The 26514-nt window shown below is 40.3% G+C and overlaps 1 protein-coding gene across 1 annotated transcript in view; it reads left to right on the forward strand.

Moving 5' to 3' along the window:
* adgrb2 (adhesion G protein-coupled receptor B2) overlaps positions 1-26514 on the forward strand; it is a 205936-nt gene that overhangs the window by 152702 nt on the left and 26720 nt on the right. The window contains exons 18-25 of the mRNA XM_034124811.1: positions 8902-9005; positions 9320-9422; positions 9807-9957; positions 12443-12512; positions 16071-16137; positions 19601-19686; positions 22129-22227; positions 25208-25307. Of these exons, the coding sequence (XP_033980702.1) occupies positions 8902-9005; positions 9320-9422; positions 9807-9957; positions 12443-12512; positions 16071-16137; positions 19601-19686; positions 22129-22227; positions 25208-25307 (780 nt within the window). The remainder of the gene's footprint in view (positions 1-8901; positions 9006-9319; positions 9423-9806; positions 9958-12442; positions 12513-16070; positions 16138-19600; positions 19687-22128; positions 22228-25207; positions 25308-26514) is intronic.

The following is a 26514-nucleotide window of genomic DNA, read 5'->3' on the forward strand; positions in this document are numbered from 1 at the left end:
TGGTTAATAAAATGTCCCTATAGGTTTATGAATAGATAGGTTTAACATTTTTCTGATTTAGTTTGATTAGTTCTGCTGGTTAGATAGCTGTAATACTACGATACCCATGCATGTTAGCTGCTGTTGCTATGGTGAAGAAGTCTGTCTTTAGCAAATCTAAAACTTAATTATTGCAGTTCCCGACAAAACATGGTATAATAGTTGCCAATTTATCTGTGCCATTATCTTAAATGAACTTTAATGAGTTCATTGAAGCTCCAGATTTCATAACCTTTAGCTTCTGATTTGTGCACATGACAGAAATGATAGCTTCAAATGTGGATATTTTGCACTAGAAATGCACTGTAAGATTCATTGTTATTGTTATTTGAAACATTTATATTTACATTGGCATATACAGCTTTATCAAAGATCCTGACACTTTTTAATTTAAGTAATTTAAAACCCCAGAAATAGAAATGGACATTTGTCGAAATAAATAGTAGATACTTGCTGTTACTCAATAAACAGAAAGTACTTGAGCTGTGTCAAAGAAGTTGGTATATATTGCAACAACAACAAAAAGAGCCAAAAAGTGAGAGATTACACTTTATGGGTGGATCCAAGTGACAGCTGCTTGAATGTTCATTTGGGTGGATTAAGTCATTTAAGCCATCCAAATGTGGAGTTGCTTGTGCTCGTTCTGTTAAGTGTTTTTGAGTTCCTTTTTGAAGCACTATAAAACTAACTTGATTATTATTATTAAGTATGTTGCTGAAAAGTGTTGAATATACTTTGTAGCTTGATGATATAAACCTCCAATATTCAGTTGGCATGTAAGTCTAGTGATCTGTACACTATGTTGTACAAAGCATTTCCCCTCCCTTTTTTTATTAAGTGTAAAGAGGGTCAAAACAAGGTGATGGCCTTCAGGTGGGTAAATGTGGTTATTCATTATTCTGTCCCTCAAAGCCTGAATTACTTCACAGGGGTCTGCAACCTATTACAAAGCTCGGGGAACCTTAATTCCCATTAAATGGAAAAAACAAAGGCTGCGACCTATAAGCTGAGTGGGTGGTTCCAGTCGCTATTTCTTGTTCCTGTAACTCCTCTTTAAAATGAACAGTATTGACTTGTGCTGTTTCCACAGCAAGCAGGTCGAGCCGTGTTTAGTGAAAGAGGGCTGGGAGGGAAAGCACATTGACTTTTTTTGACATTTGTGATATCTGTGAAGAGTATGCCATTAGTGATTCACCATGCAGCCCCCCAGTTCCACCATTAGACCAAGTGCTGAGGACCGGAAGGTATGGGTCAGTGTACTTGTGCCCGTGGCTCTCAGTCAGGAGCTGTTGTGGGCAGCACTGAGTGCACTTTGTTGCTTTAGGGTCCTCTAGAGTTAGCTTTTTATTCCAGCGGAGATTGGATTCTATAAAAGAGGAGGGAGAGACTGATTGAATTTGGCAAAATGTGAAAAACCAGCCTCATCCAGACATGCACGCACAGACATCTAGGTATAGATGTTTGTACGTTCATTCGCCCTCGCACACACAAGCGTGTATGCACACACAAAAAACGTCACGCAGACACTCAAACACACACTCGGATGTGCTGTGTCCAAGCTGTGTGGCTGTTAGAGGAGAGCTGAGTATCAGCAGCCCAGCTCTGGCAGCTTATCCTGGGCCACAGCGCTGGAGACAGGAGGGGGTTGAGGATTAACCTCCATGTTTAATAGAAAAGGGAGGGGGGGGGGGGGGGGAAGAGATGGAGGGATTTAGAAGCAGTGCTGCCATTACAGGCCGTTTACAGTGGAGCAAGGAATAGCCAGCTAATCCTGTTTACTTTTTATAGCCTCTGAGATTTCTGTGTTTGTGTATGTGTGTGCGTGTGTGTCTATAGAGAGACCTTTACTATCAGACTCAAGGCAGAGGTTGTTACTTTAGAGAGAGAGGGGGGAGAGAGAGGGAGAAAGGAGAGTTGATTGAGGGAGGTCATGGAGCCATACAATAAACCAAGCCACTTAATTCCCAGAATGACTGCAGAGGGAACACAAACCCTACGGAAATGTTTGGACTCATTGCCCCTGCAGCCCTCATTGGGGTCATGGGATTTGGAGTTGAAGGAGGTATTGGCTTTTTAAAAGTCAGCTTAACATTATGTGCCTCAAGTTAATCAAGTGAGTTACACCTCTTTGGTTCAGTTTTGTCAGCACATAGGGCTGCTGGGCTATTTGTTTTTGACATCGAAATTGAACATAATTTGCTTGTTAACATGTTAAGATATAGCTAAAGTGGGATTCATGGCTTGTGCTTGCCTAAGCAGGAAACCAGAAATTCAAACGAGAAGGTCAGTGGTTCAAACAGCACCTGAGACCTTGATGCAGTCAGTGTGGATGAGTACACAAACATACTGACACACGTTGGCTAGAGGGAGAGTGAGTACCTTTTACATAACTCATTTATAAGGCAATTACTGCATCAAAGCAGGAACAAAATGTGAAGTGATCTCTTCTTCTGCTGTTAAACATTTATCACATCTTCTTTTACTGTACCTGCCGGGCTAACTGCTTTTGGTCCAATCATTCTCATGAAATGATTGCGTGTACTCTAGTCTGTTTCCTCCACTGTCATTAGCACTCACCGGCACCTAATCAGAATGAAAATATCTCCCAGCTGAGTCTATCGTTTAGAGTTAATGGCTATTTTCTGATTTGACTGTGGAAGGATGAGGGCAATGATGGAAGCGCTACAGGTTGGCAGCTCAAATTTTCACTTATTATAACTTAACACAAAATGTAATTTCAAAAGAAAAGAAGGCCTGCCTTAGATGGAGCCAGACTACAAGGTTACAGTATGCACATATCTTGCACTTGTCAACTGTAATTAAAAGATGAGGGTTGCTAAAATGTTTGAGGAGACTGCATGGAATTGCATTAGAATCTGTGGCTCCCTCGTCGCATTAATTGAAGGTTAGTTACTGACAAGGGAGATGATAAACAGCTGAAATGATTTAGTGTTGTTTCTCTGGCTGGAGATGCATAATGGCTGAACGTGGGCGTGACAGATTTATTTTGTAATTAGATGTTTTAAAACTGATCAGAAGGTGTTGATTTGGCTGTGGTGGCCTTTTTGACACAGTATAATAGCTGTTTCCAAATATACACAGTTTTCTTGAGGTTACTTAAAATGTCTTAAAGGTCACCTATTATGCAACATCTACTTTTTCACGTATTTTCTACATCAACATGTGTCCCCTCTGTGTAAAGAGATTATGAAAGTTTCAGGAAAAAAGATCCGCTCACTTTTTGTCCTGATCCATTTATATAAAAACCTGTCTGAAAATTTGCTGATCAGATTTTAGCCACTTTATGATGTCATAACGATGTGTTGGCTTGTGTAACCATTAGCCAATCACCAACCAAGGTAACCCCCCCCACCTTATCACCTGAATCTCCTCCTAGAGCACCATTGTGTTCTTTTTAACCAAATATCTCTCAGAGGGGCGTGGGAAGTGGCTCCTTATTTTCATCTAAAGCAGGGGTGTCAAACTAAATGTCATCGCGGGCCACATTAGCATTATGGTTGCACTCAAAGGGCCGGTTGTAACTTTAAGACGATATAAATATATAAAATAATGTATTATATTACATTATTGCCTCTGCATTGGATTATTATCGGATAGGGTAATAACTTCATAATTAACTACGTCTGAAAGCAGAAGTCTAGGGCAAATAATTGCAAGTCTCTTCAGTGCGCATGTCACAAAATGAGATGCATTGTGGGACATTATTGGCAATGTGCTTCTGTAAAGCGGCATGTAACCGTATAATAAACATATTATATTCTTTGCAAGCTCTTGCGGGCCACATAAAATGAAGTTGCGGGCCGGATTTGGCCCCCGGGCCTTGAGTTTGACACCCCTGATCTAAAGTAACAGACAGAGAATCAGCACTTTTGAAACAGGGCTGAAACAGAGGGGATTATGGGATGCTGCAATGATCTGTTTGGTGTTTCGAGCCAAACACTTCAGACACATGTTTTGTATATATCTGAGACCTATAATATATTGATGAAAAACAGTATAATAGGGGACCTTTAAGATGTGTTTGAGCCAACAAGGTCTGTTTAAGCACATCAATGAGCAGTAAATAACTTCAATAGGTTGTAAAAAAAAATAGCTAAGGATCAGGCGAGCACTTGATATGATGACTTTACATTTTTAAATCAGCATATGTCAGCTCTACAAGTTGTCATTCAGTGCCAGGAGACTTATGGTTTCGTCTTGAGGCAACTGAAACCTGAGTCTGTCAAGGTAAACCTTTTACGATCTGCTGAATGGATGCAGGTAAAGCATATCGCAGGCAGTATTTACTTGGTGCCATGGCAGCAAAACAGATATCTGAATTGCTGGAACACAAGATTAGCAATATGTGGAGTTTTACATCGCAGCAGTGGCGCAGTCTGCATTTGTAAACTGTTTGTAAGCCTTTCACCTGTGTGGGGACCAAAGGAGTACATGACTGCTGATTTTTGAAAACGCCATCTTTCTCATATCTCAAGAATTACTCAGCATGTCATAAACATTTTCTCAGCCAACAGGGACTATGAGACACACTGCATCACAAAAATATATACTGCAGAATGAAAACCCACAATTCTATGACCAATGAAAACAGCCGACTTGAAAATGATATATAGATTCTACAAGACATCTGAAGAATAATAATAATATAGCATTTGGAGTCTGAGAGTGGCCTCATTAGAAAACATGCAATATTGTTCTTCAATCAATGTTTATTTATATAGCCCAATATCACAAATGTTACATTTGTCTCAGTGGACTTCACAGTTTGTACAGAATATCAGTATGACAATACGACACCCTCTGTCCTTAGACCCTCACATCGTACAAGGAAAAACTTCCAAAAAAGGAAAAACCCCACAGTTTAAAGGGGAAAATGGGAGAAACCTCAGGGAGAGCAACAGAGGAGGGATCCCTCTCCCAGGACGGACAGACGTGCAATAGATTCCGTGTGTAAATCGAAAAGATAATACATTTACAACATAGGTAGACCAAATGTTTGAAAATGCATGTGTCTATAATAAGAAGATGAATCCACGAGGATGTCAACAATCCTGTGGGAGCCATCAGGGAAGTAGTATGATGAGACTCAGGCAGTACCACAGTGACAAGGTTCAGCCACGACTTGAAATCCAGGACTCAGATCAGGACTCAGGACTCAGGATCAGCCACGACTCAGGATCCCAGCGTAGATAGACACCAAAAAGAAATTTGGGGAAGCTGGGTTATTCGGAACATGAGAGTACACAGGTACAGACAGAGAGAAGGAAGAAGTAAGGTGTCCCCCGACAGTCTAAGCCTATAGCAGCAAAACTAGGGGCTGAATCTAATCAGCCCTAACTATAAGCTTTATCAAAAAGGAAGGTCTTTTTCTTGTGTGCAAATGTCTTAAACATATAGACTGTGTTTACCTGTTCCTGACATGGACCCCCTTGGGACTAGAAATGCACAGTGTATATCAGGACAAATATATTATTAATATATTATCTACACACTCAGACAGAGGAAGACAACGTGATTGCTATTTTTCGTCACATCTGAACTGTTTACGTTTTTTTGTCAGGGGTTGTCACTTAGGTTTAGCTAACTCAGAGCTATGAGTTATTAAACATTACATCCATCTTTGCTCACTAAATCACACCCTGAACTGGGGACCATTATACTTGCTTTACACAATAATGTTAGCAATGTCATGGGAGGATGTTAGCATGACAATATTAGCATTGCAGCTTTACAGAGCTGCTACTATTGCTGTAGACTCTTGTTTTACTCATGACCAAAATCAATTTCCCTAACCTTTTAAAACTGGACTTTTTAACATAAATATCACTTTTGTATAGCCTAAGGGACTACTGTACAACAAATCAACTACACCACATGAAAAAGTAATACAATGCAAGATGTCTTTTGTTAGTCCTCCTATCCTACTACTTAAATAGATGGAGCATTGTGCTGTGTTCTGTGATCGCAGCACTGTACATCTTCATGATCTCTTTTCAGTTAAGAAGGGGATTTAAGAGTTAATGGGAAATCATTACGGAGGTACAGATGGTCCTGGAGTGAAAGAGGAGAATTGGAGAGACCCACTGCTGGGGAGTGAGTGAGAGGTTAAGGGGAGGAAGTAAGAGGAAGAATGGGAGACACAGAGAGGCAGAGGGAGGGAGGAGACTGGTTGCGAGATAGGTAGGAGTGGAGGGAGGAGGAGTGTCAGTGAGAGGAGATAAGTAGGTTAAACTTCCTGAGCTGAAAATAGCTATCTTCTCCATCACATGGTAGCCAAGCTGCCCAGGGGAGCCCGGCCATATACAGCAGAGCCTGAGCACACTCATTCTAATCTGTACTCTCTCTCTCTCTCTCTCTGTGTTTTTTTTCTCTTCTCACACACATACTGTACTGCACACTCACAAAACACACCCACATGCCCCATCCTTCTGCAACATAATATCACTATACCTATTCAGTGCAGGTGTGTGACACTGTAGCCTCCGGCCTGATGTGTTGAATCGTGTCTCGGTTTGCGTGGGCGTTTACTTTTCATTCCTTCCTTTGTAGCATCCTTCCACATTATGACATTAAATGCTTCATAATCATCACGCATACATAACCTAACCATACCCATTAAGAAAAACCCTTTAAAACTAATTGACATAATGCAAAGCTGAGGGACCATTTAAGGAGGTACATATTGAGTGGGTCACACATTAGAGTGAAACTAAAGTAGATAAAAGAAGAAAAGAAAATGCAATAGGTGTGTAAGAGAGCGTGTGCTTGTCATTCCCTATGCCGCTTTCATGATCTGTCAAAAAACACCAATGCATACGTTCATTTCATTCTTTCCTGAAGCTGATGCTGATGCTTTGTTGACTGTCTTATGAGGTGGTTTTGATTATGTTCCATTTCCATTCTCCTCCCGTTCCCTTTGTGTGTGTATGCTTTATTGGTAATCCAGCCTATTGGACTTTCCTCTGGAGAAATGTGCTTCCTTTGATGAGCCAGGGGAAAGAGGAACATCGACTCTCATTTTCTTTACCTCTATCTGTTTCTTCCTCCGCCTACTCTTCTCTTAGTTGTCCTAAACTCTTCCCACTCCATCTCTCTTCCTCTTAAAACTATCACCACTTTACTTTGAATTTTAAGTCCTTTTTTAAAGTCCTCTCTCTTGCATTCCTCCTCTGCCTTCAACTCATCTTGAATAGACACACACACACACACACATTCTCGCAGCTTAAACACTGACTTTCAATGACTTGGCACATCTGCCTGGACATGCCTTTGTGAGTGAGTATGTGCTGTATTCATTATAAAAGACACCTTGTGCAGTGTGTGTGTGTGGGAGGGTAGTGATGAATCTTTGGGATGAAAGGGAAGGCAAGCCACCCTGGGAGGTAAATTGAGGTAAATTGTGTGATTGAGAACTTAAAAGCAGGCCAAACATGAAACCCATTTGGGACACGGCAGGGAGTTTGCTCTCCATGCAGCTTCATTTGTCTGTTCCACACCTCGGGAGAGAGGCAAAGCAGAGGTCCGCTGTACATCGTGACCTAAATCGCTTAATTATGCGCTATGGTCTAGTGCAGGGGTATTCAATTAAATGTAAAGAGTTTCAGTTACTAAATGTGGCTCCTGGCAAAGGTCCAAACCTCATCAAGTCTAAATTGTCTCCGACGGCACAACCTAACCCTTCATCTATCAAACAAAATCAACAACTGCCATTCCATATCATTCCCAGTGTACATCCTCTACCTGAGCAGCAGTATATGTCATGAATAGGTCCTCATGTCTGTGAATCACACAGAATAGAAACCATAATTATAATAACAAGGTCTGTATGTGACACTAGACAGTTGTATAGGTGACATCAAAGTGGGGAAGATACTGCTAACAAAAAGCAACTTTCCTGTTAATGTAATTATGTGTTATTATCCGGCTCCCTCTAACAGACTTAATGGACGTTAATTAGCAGTCACAATTAAAAGAGGCTACCAAAGGGATTAACCTCAGGTAGTAATAGGTCCTGTAAGTGCAAGACGGGAAGTGTGCCAACTATTCTCTAATCTATGTAGCCAAATAATCCACCATGGGTTATTCCAGTCAGTTATCACTTTCTTAAACATCAATCCATTTATCTGTCTTATCCATCTTGCTATTGGCTTTCATGTTTTGCATGCTAACCCCGATTAGACGGTAAACATCAGCTCACACTACATTTGAACATTCAGGCTGTCACATAAAACTGGAGTCAGGAAATAGCTTCAAACATGTCTCTGGCAAACAAGGTTGTTTGGATTTGGCTGTATTGGTTTTAATCTATAATGTTTACCAGCGTGGTTGAGCACAGTAGTGTAATGTGATTTATTTCTTTAGTTGCTTAATGAAAAAATAAAGCAGATTTTTACCTCACCATCTTAATCGTGCAGTGTTGAGTCTTGTGCTTCCATTTTGTTTGTGTCTTTTTCCCTTCTCTTTTTTCTTCTTGTCAAGTGTTGCAATGTTTGTGATGACTCACTGTGAGCCAAGGGATTTGCAAATGAATGTGTCCAATCAAATGGGATTTGGGGCAAATAGCTGAACCAACCCATTACTTAAAGCCACTAATTGTGTCCGGTTTTAGAAGAGGAGAGTTTGTGCTTGGATATAACCCTTTTGTTTCTTTTCACTTTAAGATGTCTGATGATGGAAACTGATGCTCTAACTGCCATTACTGTGACTTCAAGTCGTGTTGTTTGTCTGGTTTATCAAAAGCAAACAGGGTACATGTGTGGGATAATACTTTGCGGTACATTTGAACTATCTTTCTCTCCCCTCTTCTGCCCCTCCTCTTCCATTCCTTATCACTCTCTTCAGGACATGGGTCCTTCCAGCATGCCCTCTGTGCCCCTCATGGTGGGCTGCGGGGTCTCCTGCACCGCTCTGCTCATCCTGCTGCTAATCTACGCTGCCTTCTGGAGGTACGTGTGCTCACACAAACACATCTCATTGTGCAGACAGCGGGCGTTTTCACTCACTATTCCGGCTCCAACCAATACATCAAATTGCCATTTGTCAATGCTCACTTCTGTGCCAAAACTCCAATGAGGCCTAATAAAGAACAAATGCTTCAACTACAGCAGGGGGGTGGTGATTAGTTTTTGGTAGCATGCATGACAGATGGCGAAATCAAGCAAATGGCTCTGTCCAATGTCCAAAAAGATGCTGTTCAATCCGTCAGTCTGTCATTAATACTTATCTCAAATGCCTCTCCCCTCTCTCTGTCACTCTGTAGGTACATACGCTCGGAGAGATCCATCATCTTGGTGAATTTTTGCCTCTCCATCTTGGCCTCCAACTTATTGATTCTGGTGGGACAATCTCAAACGCTCAGCAAGGTGAGGCACAGATAAACACAGAGAGACAGAACAAAAATGTTCCCCAGTCAACACATATACTGTATGATGCCAGTAATGCTGCCCAATGCAACAAAGACTTTAAATACAAAGTGTTGTCAAGGTTCATACAGTGGAGTTCTCAAAGTGGCAGGCTGGTTTGGCACAAAGCACTCTGAGTACTCCCTGACTAAGCAAGACTGCAGTGGTCAGTATCGATCACAGTAAGGAACACAGCAGTGCCAGGGCTGACTCCTTTTCTTCTAAACAATACATGCTTTATTAGAGCCCCTTTCCGCCATAGTCCTCTCACACGACCTGTGTAACACATCATCAATGGTTTTATTTATGTCTTTTCTCCCTTGACTGTATTTTTCTCCCCTTCAGGGCCTTTGTACTGTGACTGCCGCCTTCCTGCATTTCTTCTTCTTGGCGTCCTTCTGCTGGGTGCTGACGGAGGCATGGCAGTCCTATCTGGCCGTCATTGGCAAAATGAGGTCACGACTCATTCGCAAGCGTTTCCTGTGCCTCGGCTGGGGTGAGCCTTTATTTGATGATGTCATTTTTAATAAATGAAGTCATGAAGTTAGTAACCTCTTTTTCAAAGGTTACTTTTTATTGTGAGAATTAACTCGGCGTGATTGAGAATGTTGAGTGATTCATTAAGTTCGTCTTCTTGCAACAACCTTCATTGGGATCTGCAGCTTGCCAGTTCATTGTGCGTTAACGACTCGAAACTCATTGGTCACTGCGTTTCAAAAGAGACGCTATCACTCTCGTAGTCTCATTCACTACACTTAGAAAGCTAAAGTATAGTCTGTCGTTGCTGTAACGGGAAATATGATCTGTCGTTGTGTCCCAGAGGATTTTCAGCATAGCGAATGAAGAGATGAATTAGATGCTGATTGAACCACTGTTGTGTGACAAGAGTGTGTGATTGAGTAGCAAGACAGGCTTTTTTTTTAAATAAAATAAGCAATTGGAAGTAGAAGTGACTGCATTCTGCTTAATAACCTTAATTTCCTCTCTTTTCACTTGTATCCCATTTTCTTTGCTGTACATTACTACTTGCTGTTTCAAGGACACTACATTGTTTCACTCCAATATAATCTTACTTAAAGGTCACCTATTATGCAAAATCCACTTGTTCATGTCTTTTCTACATCAACATGTGTCCCCTCTGTGTAAAGAGATTCTGAAAGTTTCAGGAAAAAAGATTCTCTCTCTTTTTGTCCTGATCCATTTATATAAAAACCTGTCGGAAATGTGCTGATCAGATTTTGGCCACTTTATGATGTCATAACGATTTGTTGGCTTGAGTAACCATTAGCCAATCATCAACCAAGGTAACCCCCCCCTCACCTTATCACCTGAATCTCCTCCTAGAGCACCATTGTGTTCTTTTTAACCAGATATCTCTCAGAGGGGCGTGGGGAGTGGCTCCTTATTTTCATCTAAAGTAACAGACAGAGAATCAGCACTTTTGAAACAGGGCTGAAACAGAGGGTTTCTGATCTGTTTGGTGTTTGGAGCCAAACACTTCAGAGACATGTTTTGTGTATATCTGAGGATGTAAAACAGGTGACTTTTAATGAAGCCAAGGCTGTGAATTGTTACATGCGCACACAATCACAAAGGGTCACAGTAGGCATTGGCACCTTTATTCTATTCACCCTCCAATTCACTCTATTGTGCTGTCTTCGCAATGCACCACAGCGTGAGGCAACAGGCACCGTGGAGGATAATCGAAACATTTGACACCATCTGCACAACACTGGCAAGATGCTTTGAGATAGCAACCACAGCCTCTAACACCATCTCCACACACATTCACGCTCACACACACACTCACACAATCACATCGTCCATTCGTTTCACTCAATATTGATCCCACCAGTCTAATCTGCCAAGTCACTGATGCCCTTACCTGATAGAAAGGGAGGAATGTATAGATTGTTGTATAGTCGCAGATAGAGAGATACTAAATGTGTGTGTATGTGTGTGTGAGTGTGTGGGAATCATGCAGTGGCGGCTACATAATTATCCACTTTACTTACAAATGCACATAAAATGCATGAAACAGTGGAGCAGAGAGAAGGGGATAAAACAGCGTAGCCTCCTCACACCCATTTACATATTTTTTCTACAATTTATGTGATTGAAATGAGTTGTCATGGAAACAGGAGACTTTAAGGTGTTACCTGATCCCTTTTAGATTACCCTTAGTGTATGTGTGTGTAATGTAAAGGTGTGTGTTAGCGTATTATGCGACGCTATACGCTAGGTTGATGTTGTCGTTGTCCGTTTGAAACTTGCCTAGTGGACCAGCCTGGCTCCCCACCATCTTACTTGTTCATTTTAATGTGACTTTTTCTAATTGCTTTTCATTTGCAGCCATAATCACAGCTTTGTTAATTACATGAATATTTCAGAGCCAAGCTCATTACGGAGCCCAGCATATTTCCTTCTTTTTCTGGCACGCGCTCTGTGACACTCAAACTCACTCTCTTTGCCTCTCATTTGCACACACACACATTCAGACACACCCACAGCTGCTTGATTTAGCTAATTAATGCATGACTTATTGACCACTCCAAGCTATACCTCACATTTTTTATGGACTCTTCTCCAGTCTCACATGCTTTACTCACCCACAGGCATTCTGGGTGTGTGGGTCGCCTATAGCAGTGTTATGGTAAAGAAGAATGTCCTGATTGGCTTAAGGATAGCTTCGTTCCCTGCACTGATCTGGGATCTGAGCCCAGTTTTCACGCCTGTAGCTACCCTGTGTGCCAGAGAGCACATGCAGCGCACTTGGGCTCACCTACAGAGCACTATGTCCGTTTCAATCACACATGCACACGTTACACGCTATTGCATGGCTGCTTAGCATTTGAATGGGAAGAGCCATATGGAGTGGTTCACACCGAAGTATCCTATTTGGCCGACATGCTTCATCGTGCCCATTAAGACTTCCTTTTATCATTTGTCTCACCTTTTGATCTTCCTCTCTGTGTCTGCAGGTCTCCCAGCTCTAGTTGTAGCAGTGTCAGTGGGTTTCACCAGAGCGAGAGGTTACGGCACAGCAAGCTAGTGAGTACCACTTCCTATAGCAACCCCCTGGATTCTTATGGATTACTGGATTTGGACATTATAACTCAGCATAGCACAACTCTTACCAACATGTACTGCCATTCATTCAAAGCATTAAAAGGTATCCCTTTGCTGTTTGAAGCACTGTATCCTCTTTTGTTCCCCTGATGGTCTCTAGCTTCATAGATTTGTATTATTATTTAAAAAAAGAAAAAATAACAATCTGGCAGAGGTGGTTGTTGATGCTCACTTTTATCAACAAAGCAAGAAACAACAATCAGTTGTTCTCCCACCATCCATCCATCCAATTTCAATAACCACTTTCTTCCTATCTTGAGGCACACAGACTGAAGTTTGGTGAAATTAAGATCACAGAACTAAAGCCCCTTTAAACAAGTTGGAAATCTGATTCATTTAACAGTCACTTATTCATGACTAAAACAGAGGTGTGGACTCGAGTCACATGACTTGGACTCGAGTCAGACTCGAGTTACCAATTTGATGACTTTGGACTCGACTTGACAAAATCACCAAACACTTGCGACTCGACTTGGACTTGAACACCAATGACTCGGGACTTGACTTGGACTTGAGCCTTCTGACTTGAGGTGACTTGATAATTTAATTCAGGGGTCTCCAACACGCCGATCGCGAGATGCCGCTAGAAGAGCAGACTCCCGTCGGGGAAAGCAGAATCTTCAGCCGCTGCAACTCTTGCTGAGAATCCATGCAGGCAGGGGCGGGACTTTATTTTGCTGAGCCACCATGCGGCCAATCATATGCGAGGACACACTAGGATCATACCATTATGTGAAAGAAGGGTGGGGGGCAGACGCTCCAAAGACAGCAGGTGTAGTGGTACAGGCCAGCTACACAGAGCGACGGGGAGCCGGATTTAAATGCAAGCGCGTCGGAAGAAGTCAAGAAATTTGCGAAAACCGAAAAAAGGAGCAGCATCTGGCTGCATGTCAATGATATTGGAGAAAGCAATGCTGAGTGCAGGATTTGTCAAATGAAAATAACCTTCAGAGCAGGGTTTTTTTTTTGGTAACCACTCAGGATTTATTGCCAGAGGTGGGAGAAGTTCAGATCTTGTACTTGAGTAAAAGTACCAGAGTGTAGGAATACAATTGTTGCAATAAAAGATCCTGCATTCAAAATGTTACAAGTAAAAGTACAAAAGTATTAGCATCAAAATACAGTTAAAGTACCACCTGCAGAGGGATCTAGATTCTGGTGTTCTTTTCCCCATAGAGACGCCTCGCTGCACATTATCCCTTGCATAAAGATAGATTGTGGGTCCCTTATAACATGCTGTACACAGTGGAAATAAACATTCTGGTCACCTCAACATCAGGGATCTTATCCATTAAACTCCTTCTGAATCAAACCGTCACGGTAGCCTTACCTTACTGATCCCTCTTACAATAGAAGAAAAACACGTTACTTTACCAGCAGAGAGAAAATGGATTATTAAATGATTAATGTGACTAATAAAGAGCAGTTTGATTATTAAGTATTATTCTGTTGATCGATGTCATTACATTTGTTGAAAAGCACATAAGGACTTGTTTAAGACTCGTTTTGTCAAAGTTTAGGACTTGGACTTGACTTGAACTTTCCCATCCTGACTTGAGACTTGACTTGGACTTGAGTGCAAAGACTTGAGACTTGACTCGGACTTGAGCGCAAAGACTTGGTCCCACCTCTGTGACTAAATAAGGAACAGTCCAAATTAGAGTAAGCTTTTCCTTATTTTGTCTTTAGATATTTTTATAATATTCTGAATCCATCAAAAACATATATTTGTTGTGTTTTTTTTGTATTGTTTTGCACAATTTAAAAATACACACATAGTACAGATAGTGAATGAGGAACAGTGCAGGAAGATGTAGAAAACCTGCTGGGCTTATTTGGAGACTCCACCTAATTAATGTAACAAATATAACAATTTCATAGACAACACAAGATCAATGTACAAACAATAGATTACATGTAATAATGATGGCACACTTTAAGAACAACATGAACTAAAAACTTCAACACATACAATTACACATGTAAAGATAATTGAAAAAATAGATGTACATTTACTTTAACACATTTTATCCACAGCCATGTTGCATTATGTAACGCTTGTTATGGTAGATTTGTGTACATTAAAGGTGGGGTAGGTAAGTTTGAGAAACCGGCTCGAGATACACTTTTTGTTATATTCCATGGAATGCTCTTAACATCCCGATAGCAATGAATATCTTAAGAATCCAAAAAATCCATACAAAAATGTCATCTGTGGAAGCCGTAATACTGTAAAAAGCACGACCAATCATTTTAGCCGGCCCGGCTAAAATAACTGGATGGCCTACCTGCCTGTCAGCCTTCCATCTGTGCACAAACTTATCTCGTGCCCTCATTGGTCATGTGCGCGTTCGTGTGTGTTGGAGGAGGGGCTCTGTAAGGAAGTGGCAGATTTGTTCCGGCTGTGTATTTTCAAATTCTAGCGCACTCGAGCTGGTTTCTCCAAAATGACCTACCCCACCTTTAAAGGAGAACATTTCAAATACACTATCGACAGTTACTGTTGGATTTACGGTTAAAGGTGGGGTAGGTAATTTTGGAGAAACCAGCTCGAGATTGCTAGAATTTGAAAATACACAGCCGGAAAAAATCTGCCACTTCCTTACAGAGCCCCTCCTCCAACACACACAAACGCGCACATGACCAATGAGGGCACGAGATAAGTTTGTGCACAGATGGAAGGCTGACAGGCAGGTAGGCCATCCAGTTATTTTAGCCGGGGCGGCTAAAATGATTGGTCGTGCTTTTTACAGTACTACGGCTTCCACAGATGACATTTTTGTATGGATTTTTTGTCAAAGCACTTAAAATATTCATTTCTATCGGGATGTTAAGAGCATTCCATGGAATATAACAAAAAGTGTATCTCGAGCCGGTTTCTCAAACTTACCTACCCCACCTTTAAACAACAAATGCCCTCAAAATTCTCTCTTAACCAGTCAACCGATTAAATCAAAACACATCATGATTAAAATATGTTTACAACTTGGTTCCCTTTTACTTTACTTATCATCTCATTAATAAAAGGACTTTATATCAGCTTTGGGGCTGTGGGTTTTTTCATCTCCTTTTTTTATTGAGCAGCAATTAACACAACACAGGGGTTTCCAGTGTGCTCTGATGACACAACTGGAGGACACATTTAAACTCATTAACTCTCCGCTTTTACACTAAATAAAATTCCACAAGAGGGTTTTTGGTTCGGGGATATGTTTTAGGTAATGTACATTATAAATTCGCTCAGCACTGAGGGCAATATTTTTAGAAAGAGGCACTTAACCAAGCCACATGACTGCTTTATATCTCATTCAGAAACAACTCAAGATGTTTAATTGGTTGTGTACTAGTTTATGGTGAAGTGGTTGGCACTCACAACAAGTGAAATGTGAGACCTACGTGTGGGGAAGTGATATATTTGAAACGGTACTGTACTTCTGTGATTCTATGCTTAAAACATATTTTTTGTATCTTCATCTCTAGTTGCTGGTTGTCCTTGGAGGGCGGTCTGCTTTATGCCTTTGTTGGGCCGGCTGCTGTCATTGTATTGGTAAGTCTATTCCCTATTCCCTTATTCTTCTACTCACATTGCATAATTCTGCAAATATTTTCTTAAGTTAGCCTCCTCGCTAAGAGTTTTCTTTCTTCCTTCACTCCTCCATGCATATGTGAGCTTGTGTAACTGTGCGCTAGCCATGCCAAAATGATAAGAGGAGCACTTTGATCCTTGAGTTTTAAAATGTCAGCTCAGAAACACACAAATAAATTCAGCGGGCAAGAGCTTTCCGGCAACTCCTTGACTGAATTATTATCTTCCTCTGTTATGTGTAACCATGAGTCACTGCACCCAAGGCTAAAGTCTGTTTGAAAACCTCCTTTTAGACATGCATTTGTGACTAACAATGTGCTCTACAATCATAATGGTGTGTCTTCTTGTTTGCTTTTGCCAAGTGGTGTTAAACAGACATTTTAATGTGCATGAATAAACTGCTCTGTATTGTTCTGCAGCAACATCGATTGCATTGATTGAATCTCAGTGAGAGTTTTAATCATCTGTTGTTGTGTGTTTCTGTTCATGGCTGTTTCTGGGATTACTTAATTTCTCCTAAATGAGTCCCTGGGCAGATATTTCCACCACTAAGCTTAATAAGTCTGGATGGGGTACTAAACTTCGGTTTGGTAATTGCTGCTGCTGCTGCTGCTGTGTTTTTGCTTTCGCATTCAGATTTGATTTCCTCGTTGCTTGCACAATCTCTCTGTTTTTTAAATGTCAGTAAGAAAGTGTTTCTCAGACAGCGTCACAGGTGTGCACAGTGACATGTGTGTGTTTTAACTAAATTCCTGACAAGAGAGTGGCACTTTGACAGTTTCCTACATGAGTGAATACTGGATTTAACAGCGCTGAATATTAATAATTATATTCCAAAGACTGCTATTATTTGGATAAGAAAAAAGCAAACCACCACTTTCACATTCAATCTCACACTTTTTTGAGAAAATACACACGACAGAGGCGCTTTGTATAACGAAATCTATTCAAAAGGTGCAGAATTTGATAGGAATGGTAGGGTCCCTACAAAATTCTAATGAACCACAATAATAATGATCAAAAAAGTTAAATATAACCACAGATGTCTGTCAATGTTTAGTCAATGTATTTGATAAACACACAGTTTTACAGATCCTGAAATATTGTAACCGTATTATCATAAATAATGACTTATTTCTGTTGACACATTTAAAAATATAAATACAAATGTAGGAAGTGTTACATGGTTATGAACATAAGCAGAAACCTTTCTGACACACGTGAGCTATTACAATCTATCCTTTTATAAATGCATTTTAGTAAATGGATGTATCGGAAATATATATGCACATTTATCGAGGTTACTCTCCCAAACTAAAGACACAAGGAGGGAAGTCTATATTATGCCTACATGTTTAATGACATAACAGGGATAACATTGAAAGAGAAAGTAGTTATACAGGAGAATAAACACTTGAAAGCAAAACAAAATTAATCCGAGCCTTACTGCATTTTATTCCAATATATTTAGAATTGTAATTTTTCCTTTTATTTACATCGTTCCCATAAATAAGACTGTTCACCATAAATAGGTGCATACAATCTCATCTGAATGCAGGAAATGAAGAACTTGATACTTAAGTATTCCCAGGGGAGGAGCGCTTGAAATGTGTCGCCCCCCATCGTCAAAATCTAACCTATGCCCTTGAAACACATGTACATTCATTTATAATAGAAATACATGGAGATTTATCCTCCTAGGTTGTGTGTCAGTGTCTGGCGTTCCTTGGAATGATTCCAACCTTCAGCAATGTCGACTCCACACCCCAGCTGTTATGTAATGGTCCCCGGCCCCCCGGTATTGTTGCTGGGGCCCCTCTCTAACAAACATCTGTAATGAGAGAGGGACGACGGGCAGAGAAACACAGACCTTCCCACAGGACTCTTCTCTAATTAATTAACCTGGCCCTGGGCAAATAGCAGAGCAGGATGATGCTGACTCACAGAGCCGGGGCCAGACATGACTGGCATGACAAAAGTGCTCTCACAATCTGGCACATCGTAGCTAGTTGTCAGCGGCAACACACACACACGAGAGGGAAGGAGATCAGACAGAGGGAGAGAGTTTTTAGCAAATGGCTGCCAGATGTACCGTGGATATAGCAAAGGAATTGGCTTCAAGTAAAAATCCAGCTCCGGTAAAAACTAGAATTTCAGCTGAACACAAGAAACACCTTAACTGCTCAGCTTTTTTTTTCTTGACTTCCAGCAACCGTGCATTGAATCTTTCAAATGTATCTGCCCTGACAGAAGCTGCTCTTAGTAACAGATGAAGGAAGGGATTTATGCAGACGTTTAGTTTAGGACCTTGATAGTAGCCAAAATGCATTGCATACACAATGTAGGTATGTACCAGAGCGTGAATGTCATTACTCGCTAATGCACCGCTGACACACCAAAGAGCAGCAGCAGATGAATAGCAAAACAGAGACGGCACACAGAGAGGCATAAAGGGCTGGAGGAAAGAGTACATGTGCATTTTGGAAATCAGGATTAGAAGGAATATGTCGCTGGCATAGAAAATCTCCCAGATGGCAAGGATTTCAGAGAAGAGGTCTACATGTTGCACGCCTTGGCTCAAATCTGTGTGTGCCTTACAGAGTCTTTGTCACTGGGTCAGTGTGGCCAGATGTTTGGCAGGCTTAGCTTCAGGCTCCTCATTAGCAAGAGAAGACGGGATGAAAGGTGATGTAAGGTGGTCACAACACAGAAAATATCACAGCTTCGAGTCATATTATTTGCTGGGGAAAAAAGTGGATGATAACACTGCACATCTGAAATATTTTTCAAAGATTGCAAGTTATTTTCAAAGTAAAACAATACATTAAATATGTAAGACTTCAGAATGCTCAGAATGTAATTTGGTGAGAATAAACAGATTATTATTAGTCGTTATGAATATACAAATAAATAGATTTTTTAGAAGCATACTTCTCAGAGTACATTTAAAATTGCCGCAATTATTTTGTTTATTATTATTAAGTGCTGCCCAGCACCATTGAAATCTGTACTGCCACTAGTGGCCGAAATCGATACTGCAATTAACTGTACATTTGCATTGTCAAATCTGCAGAGGAACAATATTTTGTGGTAAAAAAAAAAAGTGATAGGACCCTTTAAGGAACATAAGATTAGTGTACTATGTATGCAAAGTCGGGACGCGGAAGAGTTAAGTGTTCGAAATTATGTTTTATCTGAAGGCTGTGTTTTTGGAAATATATATGCTTTTGTAATAAGCTTAAAGCTTGGTTTTTGTTGGAGAAAGAAAGCTTTGGTACCCTAACAGCAAAGCAACTGTCACTTTTAGTCTGTGGTACAATCAAAGTCATCTTTAATCAACTGAAACATTCGGGGAAAAGAAATGTGAGCATGTTGGCATCCATTCTAGCAATCCTGATCAATCTGTCCTCTCTGTCTCTCTCAGGTGAATATGCTCATTGGAATCGTGGTTTTTAACAAGCTCATGTCTCGAGACGGCATCTCAGACAAGTCTAAAAAGCAGCGAGCGGGGTAAGTTAACATCCTAAACTCTCTGTCTGCACCTCACACACACACACACACAACACACACCGCTTACTCATTCAACCACTGTTCTTGGTGGGGAATGACTACAAATTTGCTGCATTAAATACATGTCACCTTCTGTCAGACACAAACTCAGGGAGACAATATTTGTAATGCAACAAACTGCGTTCAAAGGACTCTAAACACACAAACTTGTGCACTTGTGCCTGCCAAGAAAAATTATTATAAAATACAGTCAAATTAGGCAAAAAGACATCTGTTGTGTTCTGTTGCTCTGTGAAATCTAGCATTTCACAATCACTTCCAAGTCTGCTTTTCTCAGTTGTATGTGACATAGATGAATAGGTGGCCATGTGGATCAATGGCAGATGGAATTCTAATTATATTTCGTGAACACACAGGATTATGTTGGTTGAATCGAAATCAGACAAAATGCAGACACACACTATATGCATACATACTATAGTATAAGACATGCTTATGCATCCACCCACATCAACACAGCAGTTGGCGGTTATTCATCATCTTTACTAATCCTTTGAGTGGGGATTTCCGCAGCTCTCACAGCCAAGTCCATGTTTTCATTTCCATATGTATAGATTCCATGTATTTCTTTCTCTATCTTTTTCATTACAATTCCTCCAATGTCTGTCTCTTGCACACATTGAAATTGATAATTTGTGTATAGCTGAAAGGGTTAATAAAACAGATTGTCTCTCCAGGGGGTTGATTAGCTTTTGTTTCCATTTGAATCAATGGAGATTAAACCGGTTGTTGTTTACAAACATACCTACACACATAAACAGATGCACTCTTCTTTGTTACAGGCAGAGTCCTTGGTGTATTCTGATTATGATAAAAAATATAGTTTTGTTGATTTGAAGTGAGGTGGTATGAGGTTGTATCTTAAGTTAGTGTGTAACCTTCAGTACATGAAGGTAGGCTGACCCCTAGTTGTGGAAGCAGGCAGGAGTTAATGCACAGGAGTAGAGCAGTATTTTAGCCAACTAAAGAAAAGGCAAAATAAATAAAAAAGGTTTTCTTGATATATATTTAGAATATTTTCGTCACTCTACCTTGCCGTGAGACCAATCTGTTTTCAAAGGGGAACCGTAGCCGCTACCAATTATCTCGCCAAAGCCACTAAACTTACTTAAAATAAAATGCTAGTTTTACCATGTCAACACTGGAGTTTCTGAGTCTCACGCTGCCTGATTGTCTGTGTTATTGTGTGATTTTGATTAGTTAGGTCTAACCAAAGTGCTTATAGCAACAATAGTTAGCATTGGACCAGCAACCCCTGTTTTTTTCTTCAAAGGAGTTTGGTGGTTTTGACAGTAGCATGGATAGCAGCTTCAGTTTCTTGTTAAAATTGCAACTGTCTCCTGGCAGGGTAAAGGGGTTCAAATACTCTCAATATAGAGTGCACTCAAACATATATATTATTCTTGAGAGGTTGGGAGCCTTTCTTTTATGTGGCTGAAATCTCTTATGCTGCTGCGCTCCTTCACAGCAGAACATTGCTTTTTCTTACATACTGGTACTCCTATCTGCTTCTTAAAACTGGGGCCTTACAGACCTCCATATACAATGGGTACTAGATTGACTATGGATACTAATGACTTAATGCGACCCCACTTCAAAACATACCAACTACAGTATAAGCCCACTCTCTCTCAGATTCTCAGTCGTCCATGTTTAGGAGCGCATACATATCCCAGTGCTACTTCACACACTGGTTGCTCGTGTTGCTAACAGGACAGGCTGTCATTAGCGTAATGTATTTTCTTATGAAGCCGTGGGGATGTGGCTGGCGCTAAAGCAATGAGCTGTGATGGGACGTTAATGTAGCATAGCCCGAGCATGGCCCCATCATTCTCCAGTCGCGCTATATATACACACACACGTAGCACGAACGCATACACAGTTTCTCTCCACCTGAGTAGTCAACTGTAAGTAAACAGCCAAAGTCTTTCTCTTCCTCTGCACCCTGATAAAGCTCCATTGTGCACAGCCCTGCTGACACAAGCAGTGGAATAACATAGTTGGTGTATTTCCTGTCTGTGTCACTGTAATCTGTTATTCCACACTATTGTGCTGTAACATTGCAATGTGCGTCTCTCACTTTCTCTGAGTCAATCTTTGTATTCTGACTGTTATTCATTGCTGCTACTTTTTAAAGATCTGGTTTTAATTTGCCTTTCTTTCTTTTTCTCCCTACCCTTCCCCCTTTTTTCTTTTCTCCTCCCTCCCTTTGTTGTGTCCACTTTTACTTCTTTTCTTTTGGTTCTTTTTTGCAACCTACACATTCACCTGTTGCCATTACCGACACTTGTGTTTCCACACATTCCCCCCAACCCCACTCCCATTTCTCCTACCCACATGGTTGTGTGTGTTTGTGTGTGTCTTTGTGCACATGTCCTAAAGTGTCCCAGCGGAGGCGCGTAGCCGACTGCTCCTGAAATGCTCCAAGTGTGGCGTGATCTCGAGCACCGCTATGTCCAGCCAGACTGCCAGCAGCGCCATGTTAGTCCATCTTCATCTTTCTACTTTTTCTCTCTCCCCATTCCTCTCTCTGTCTCTTACTCTGCACCATCTTCTCTTTATCCTAATCTCTGGCTGTTGATAATGATGCAGGATGACATTCAGGAAAAACAAACTAATTAAAGGGAAAAAACGTGTACAACAAGCCGCCAATATTTAATGAGTGCATGTCTTGATTTTTTTTTTTGTATTTATTTATAGAAGGACCATGCATACAAAAACATTAATCTCAGCAAAGAGAAGAGATGCAATATTCCAGATTATAGCTAATAGCTCATTTCCATCTGTCGTCCTCAAGCAGGTTCATAACAATCAATAAACAAATAATAACATTGCATGATCTCTATCAGTCAAACAATTTTAAAACCTGATTTAAGTACAGCTCAATAAATTAATACATAGTACACTTGAAATACACTTACATGATCTCGGTCACTCAAATAATTATAAAGTCTGATTTAAATACAGGTTACGAATATAATACGTATACACTTCAAATACACTTAAATAAAATATCTAAGATATAGTATGACAATACAGTTCAAATAAAAAAAAAACTCAGATTACAGTGTAATTAATATTGGCATGACTGGTTGCTTAATATCATTTTTTTTGCACTATAAGAAAACGAGTTAAAATCAGTACAGGTTTTAAGTTCAACTGGAAGAGTATTCCAGTGCTTGATGGCCGTAAACGAAAATGCTGATCGGTGGAAAGTGGATTTTCCTGAGGTCATGCAACCCGACCTGTGTCAGGCAGTGTTTGTAAATCAGATTGTTTTAACTTGTTTGTAGTGCTGGATTGTAGAGGCTTGACTTGTTACGGCAGAAGAATGTCAGGAGTTACGGTGTGGCATTTTAAGATGTGTTGTTGAAATATACAAATAACTGGCAAAGCATTTGAAAATATCAAATGTACTAACATCTTTACATACTGTACAAACTAGAGCAGCAATCATTTATACCTTTCTGTTAAGAGCATTTTTTGTGATTTCGACTACATGTGGTATTATTCAGAGTGCTACACGGCTGGAGAAATGAGTTTCTAAGTATGTTGTGGCTCTCCGGGACACTTTGTCGAATCAGTATTACATATTAGGTTTAGCAGTTTAAAAGGTCGGAGAAAACATGCTATAATCCAGTGCTTTTTGAATTTTAAATTCCATATTAAGGACTAAAGGTCCAAATATCTCAGCCAACATTTTTGAATACAACATTTCTCAAACAATGTTTATTACTTTTTTATTGAATATAAGGTTATTAAAAAAAGCCTCTGATGTCCAGTGACTGCTACACCTGTTTCATTAGGATGCAAATCAATATCGTGCAATTTTCTAAACGTAATAAATGGAGGTTAGGGTTATATGCATTTCTCTGTATGCATCTCCTATAGGTTGTTAACGTGTTAGCAGCTGCCACATAGTCTTATCAGAAAATAGACCTTATTTATATGTATTTTCTTTCCTTGAGAACAGTTTTGTTTTGTATTCATGGTTTAATGTTCAGAGCAGCCAGTCTGTTAATGAAAGACCCTCCTCCCGTCTTTTGCTTGCAAACCATCCTTTGCATATTTAACTACGTCCTTGTGCAAATCTTTCATTACGGCTTTGTGTTTGTTTTAGAGGAGCACTCTGTTTAAAGCAGGAGCTCTGATCTTAGTTGTGTTGTTGCATGATTGGACACTAATGGAATGAGATTGCCTATTTGCAGTAACAAGTTTGTATCAGTCTCTTGTTGTCACTAGGGAAACATGGGGCCATTATCGACTTTCTTTTACCCATCTTTGTCAATCTCAGATCCACCTACATCTTTGCTGAATGCATAATAGTGTATTATTAGAATTCATTTATACCACACATTACTTCATTTCTTCTCGCTGCTTGTGAAATTCTACTTTGGCTGGAGGGTTCTTCAGAATAATGAGTTTATAGAAATCCTAGCCATAATCAAACAGTCTGTCCTGGATAATTTGTAATTTACTGAAAAATCACATAACACAATAATTCACCTTCAATGTTTCTCATATTACACACGCCTACACTCTCTCTAGTGTTATTATATAGTAAGCCGGGTCTATTTATACCTAAGTGATAAAGCTTTAAAGAGTAGTACTTGGGAATTTATTTCTAGATGGAGACAATTTGAATTTTGTGATAAAAGCGTCCCCCATATTTCTCTCTCCCAAATGACATTGTCGCACTTAAAAATAATAGCTCATTAAAGACACTTATTATTTACAACGAGGTACACTGGCAGTATTAGAGTGTTTCTTTTCACTTAGAATGTGTCGTGGAATTGAACCATATACTATGGTTTAAAAAAAAGACCTGGAAACGTTAACAAGAGGACATGTTTTTAGTTTGATTTTCTATTTTAATCATAGCTTTGGAAATGCCCCTGTATAATGACCTGCATAACTCTCAGCGCAGCTAAACAGAGCTGTCTGTCAGACAGACTGACATTTGTAAAACTAGGAATATGTGCTCGAAAGGCATGAACATTTTAAATTGGTGTCTGACTCTGTAGAGTTACACATGCACACACACACACTCCTATACACACACACGTACTCCTCAGAAGGGCCCTGTGTCAGTACTTGTCAATGGCCTGTCTTCTTCCTCCCTTTTGGCCCTCTGCCTTTCGCCTCTCACTCCACCAACATGACACTTGCTGCACACCAACCCTGTAATTGTGAGCAATTGTCAGTGTCATAACTATCCACATGATTACACATCATCTAGCGCATCTCAGTTGGAATATTAAGCAAACCTCGGTGTGCCAATCAGCTACAAACTGCCCACCACTGAACCTCTGACTGATCTGTGTGTGTGAGAAGTGGAATTGTGTGACTTACCAAAGATGGCTGGTCTGGTTTGAGACTGAACCCCTTGTACCTTCTCCTTGTTTCCTCTCCCTACCCCCCACCCTCTCTGTGTCTGCCTTCCTTTCTCTTTCTCTGACAGGGCGTCTCTGTGGAGCTCCTGCGTAGTTCTCCCCCTGTTAGCATTAACCTGGATGTCAGCAGTGCTGGCCATAACTGACCGGCGCTCCACACTTTTCCAGGTGATGTTTCTCAGCAATACCCTTACACACTGTATCTCAAAGACAAGTGATGCACTATAGAAAAGGTAGCTTTACATTGGTGAATGGCATCAAACAGGGGGAGGCATGCTTTTTGAACTTTATCACATTAAATTGGCCCTATTATGCTAATTTCCAGGTTTCATAATGGTATTTTGTGCTTCTACTCTGACATGTTTCCATGCTTTAATGTTTGAAAAGCTCTTTATTTTTCTCATACTGCCTGTGTTGCAGCACCTCTTTTCACCCTCTGTCTGAAACCAGAGCTCTGATTGGTTAGCTGGTTAGTGATTGGCCACTTATTGGAATCTCGCTTTGGATAAAAGCATTAGCTAAATTATATGTAATAATGGTCAACCGCTTACAGGTGTTATGTCCCTTAGCCTGGGGAATTTGGCATTGTATCCTTTGCAGACCATTACATGCACACAACACTAAACACACTATAGGAAAGGATAATGGGGGCCCTTTAATCCTGAATGATTATGTGTAAATAAACCAAAAAATAGGATCGACTTTGGAAAAAATATAAAACAATGAACAAACGATCCCACTATGTCAAGACCATGAGCAGAGACACAGCCTATAAATTAAAATATGAATGGCTGCACTGATTTATTATGAATAAACATGTCTTGGTTGACTTATTTCATTCCTGTGTTTCTCTAATGATCCCTGAGTCCTTTCACTACAGCATCACAGGATATGATAATATATGGTGGGTTTGAGAAAAGGGTGCTGCAACATCCTGGGGTGCCTTAAAGACAGTTCAAGCGTGAAACAAGATTTATTTTTGTCTCTTTTCTTTCGGAGCATTTTTCATCTTTCAACTTGTCAGAAAACCGTAAAACAAGGCATTTACTTTAACGGCATTTTTATATTCCGTTCGTAAATGTATGAAAACAGGGAGAAAAAAGGCATAAATGAATAAAATCACCATATCAAGATCCTAAGTTAACTTTGCAATAATACCACAGATAAGAACGGTAATGGCAGCTCAGGTCTCTTGTTGCCATGGTAACACAACACACCTTCTGGCTCTTGGGTTTTCCCAGGTGCACAAAGAAGTCGGAAATAGCAACTGTCATAGCGGTGATGGAAAGATTAGCACTGTAAACTGCTCGAAGAAAAGTGATGAAAACGATGAAACGATGACTTTTAATGCATTGAAACTCTAATGAATGATACC

This window comes from Trematomus bernacchii, unplaced genomic scaffold, assembly GCF_902827165.1.
Source record: "Trematomus bernacchii unplaced genomic scaffold, fTreBer1.1, whole genome shotgun sequence".
NCBI lineage: Eukaryota > Metazoa > Chordata > Actinopteri > Perciformes > Nototheniidae > Trematomus > Trematomus bernacchii.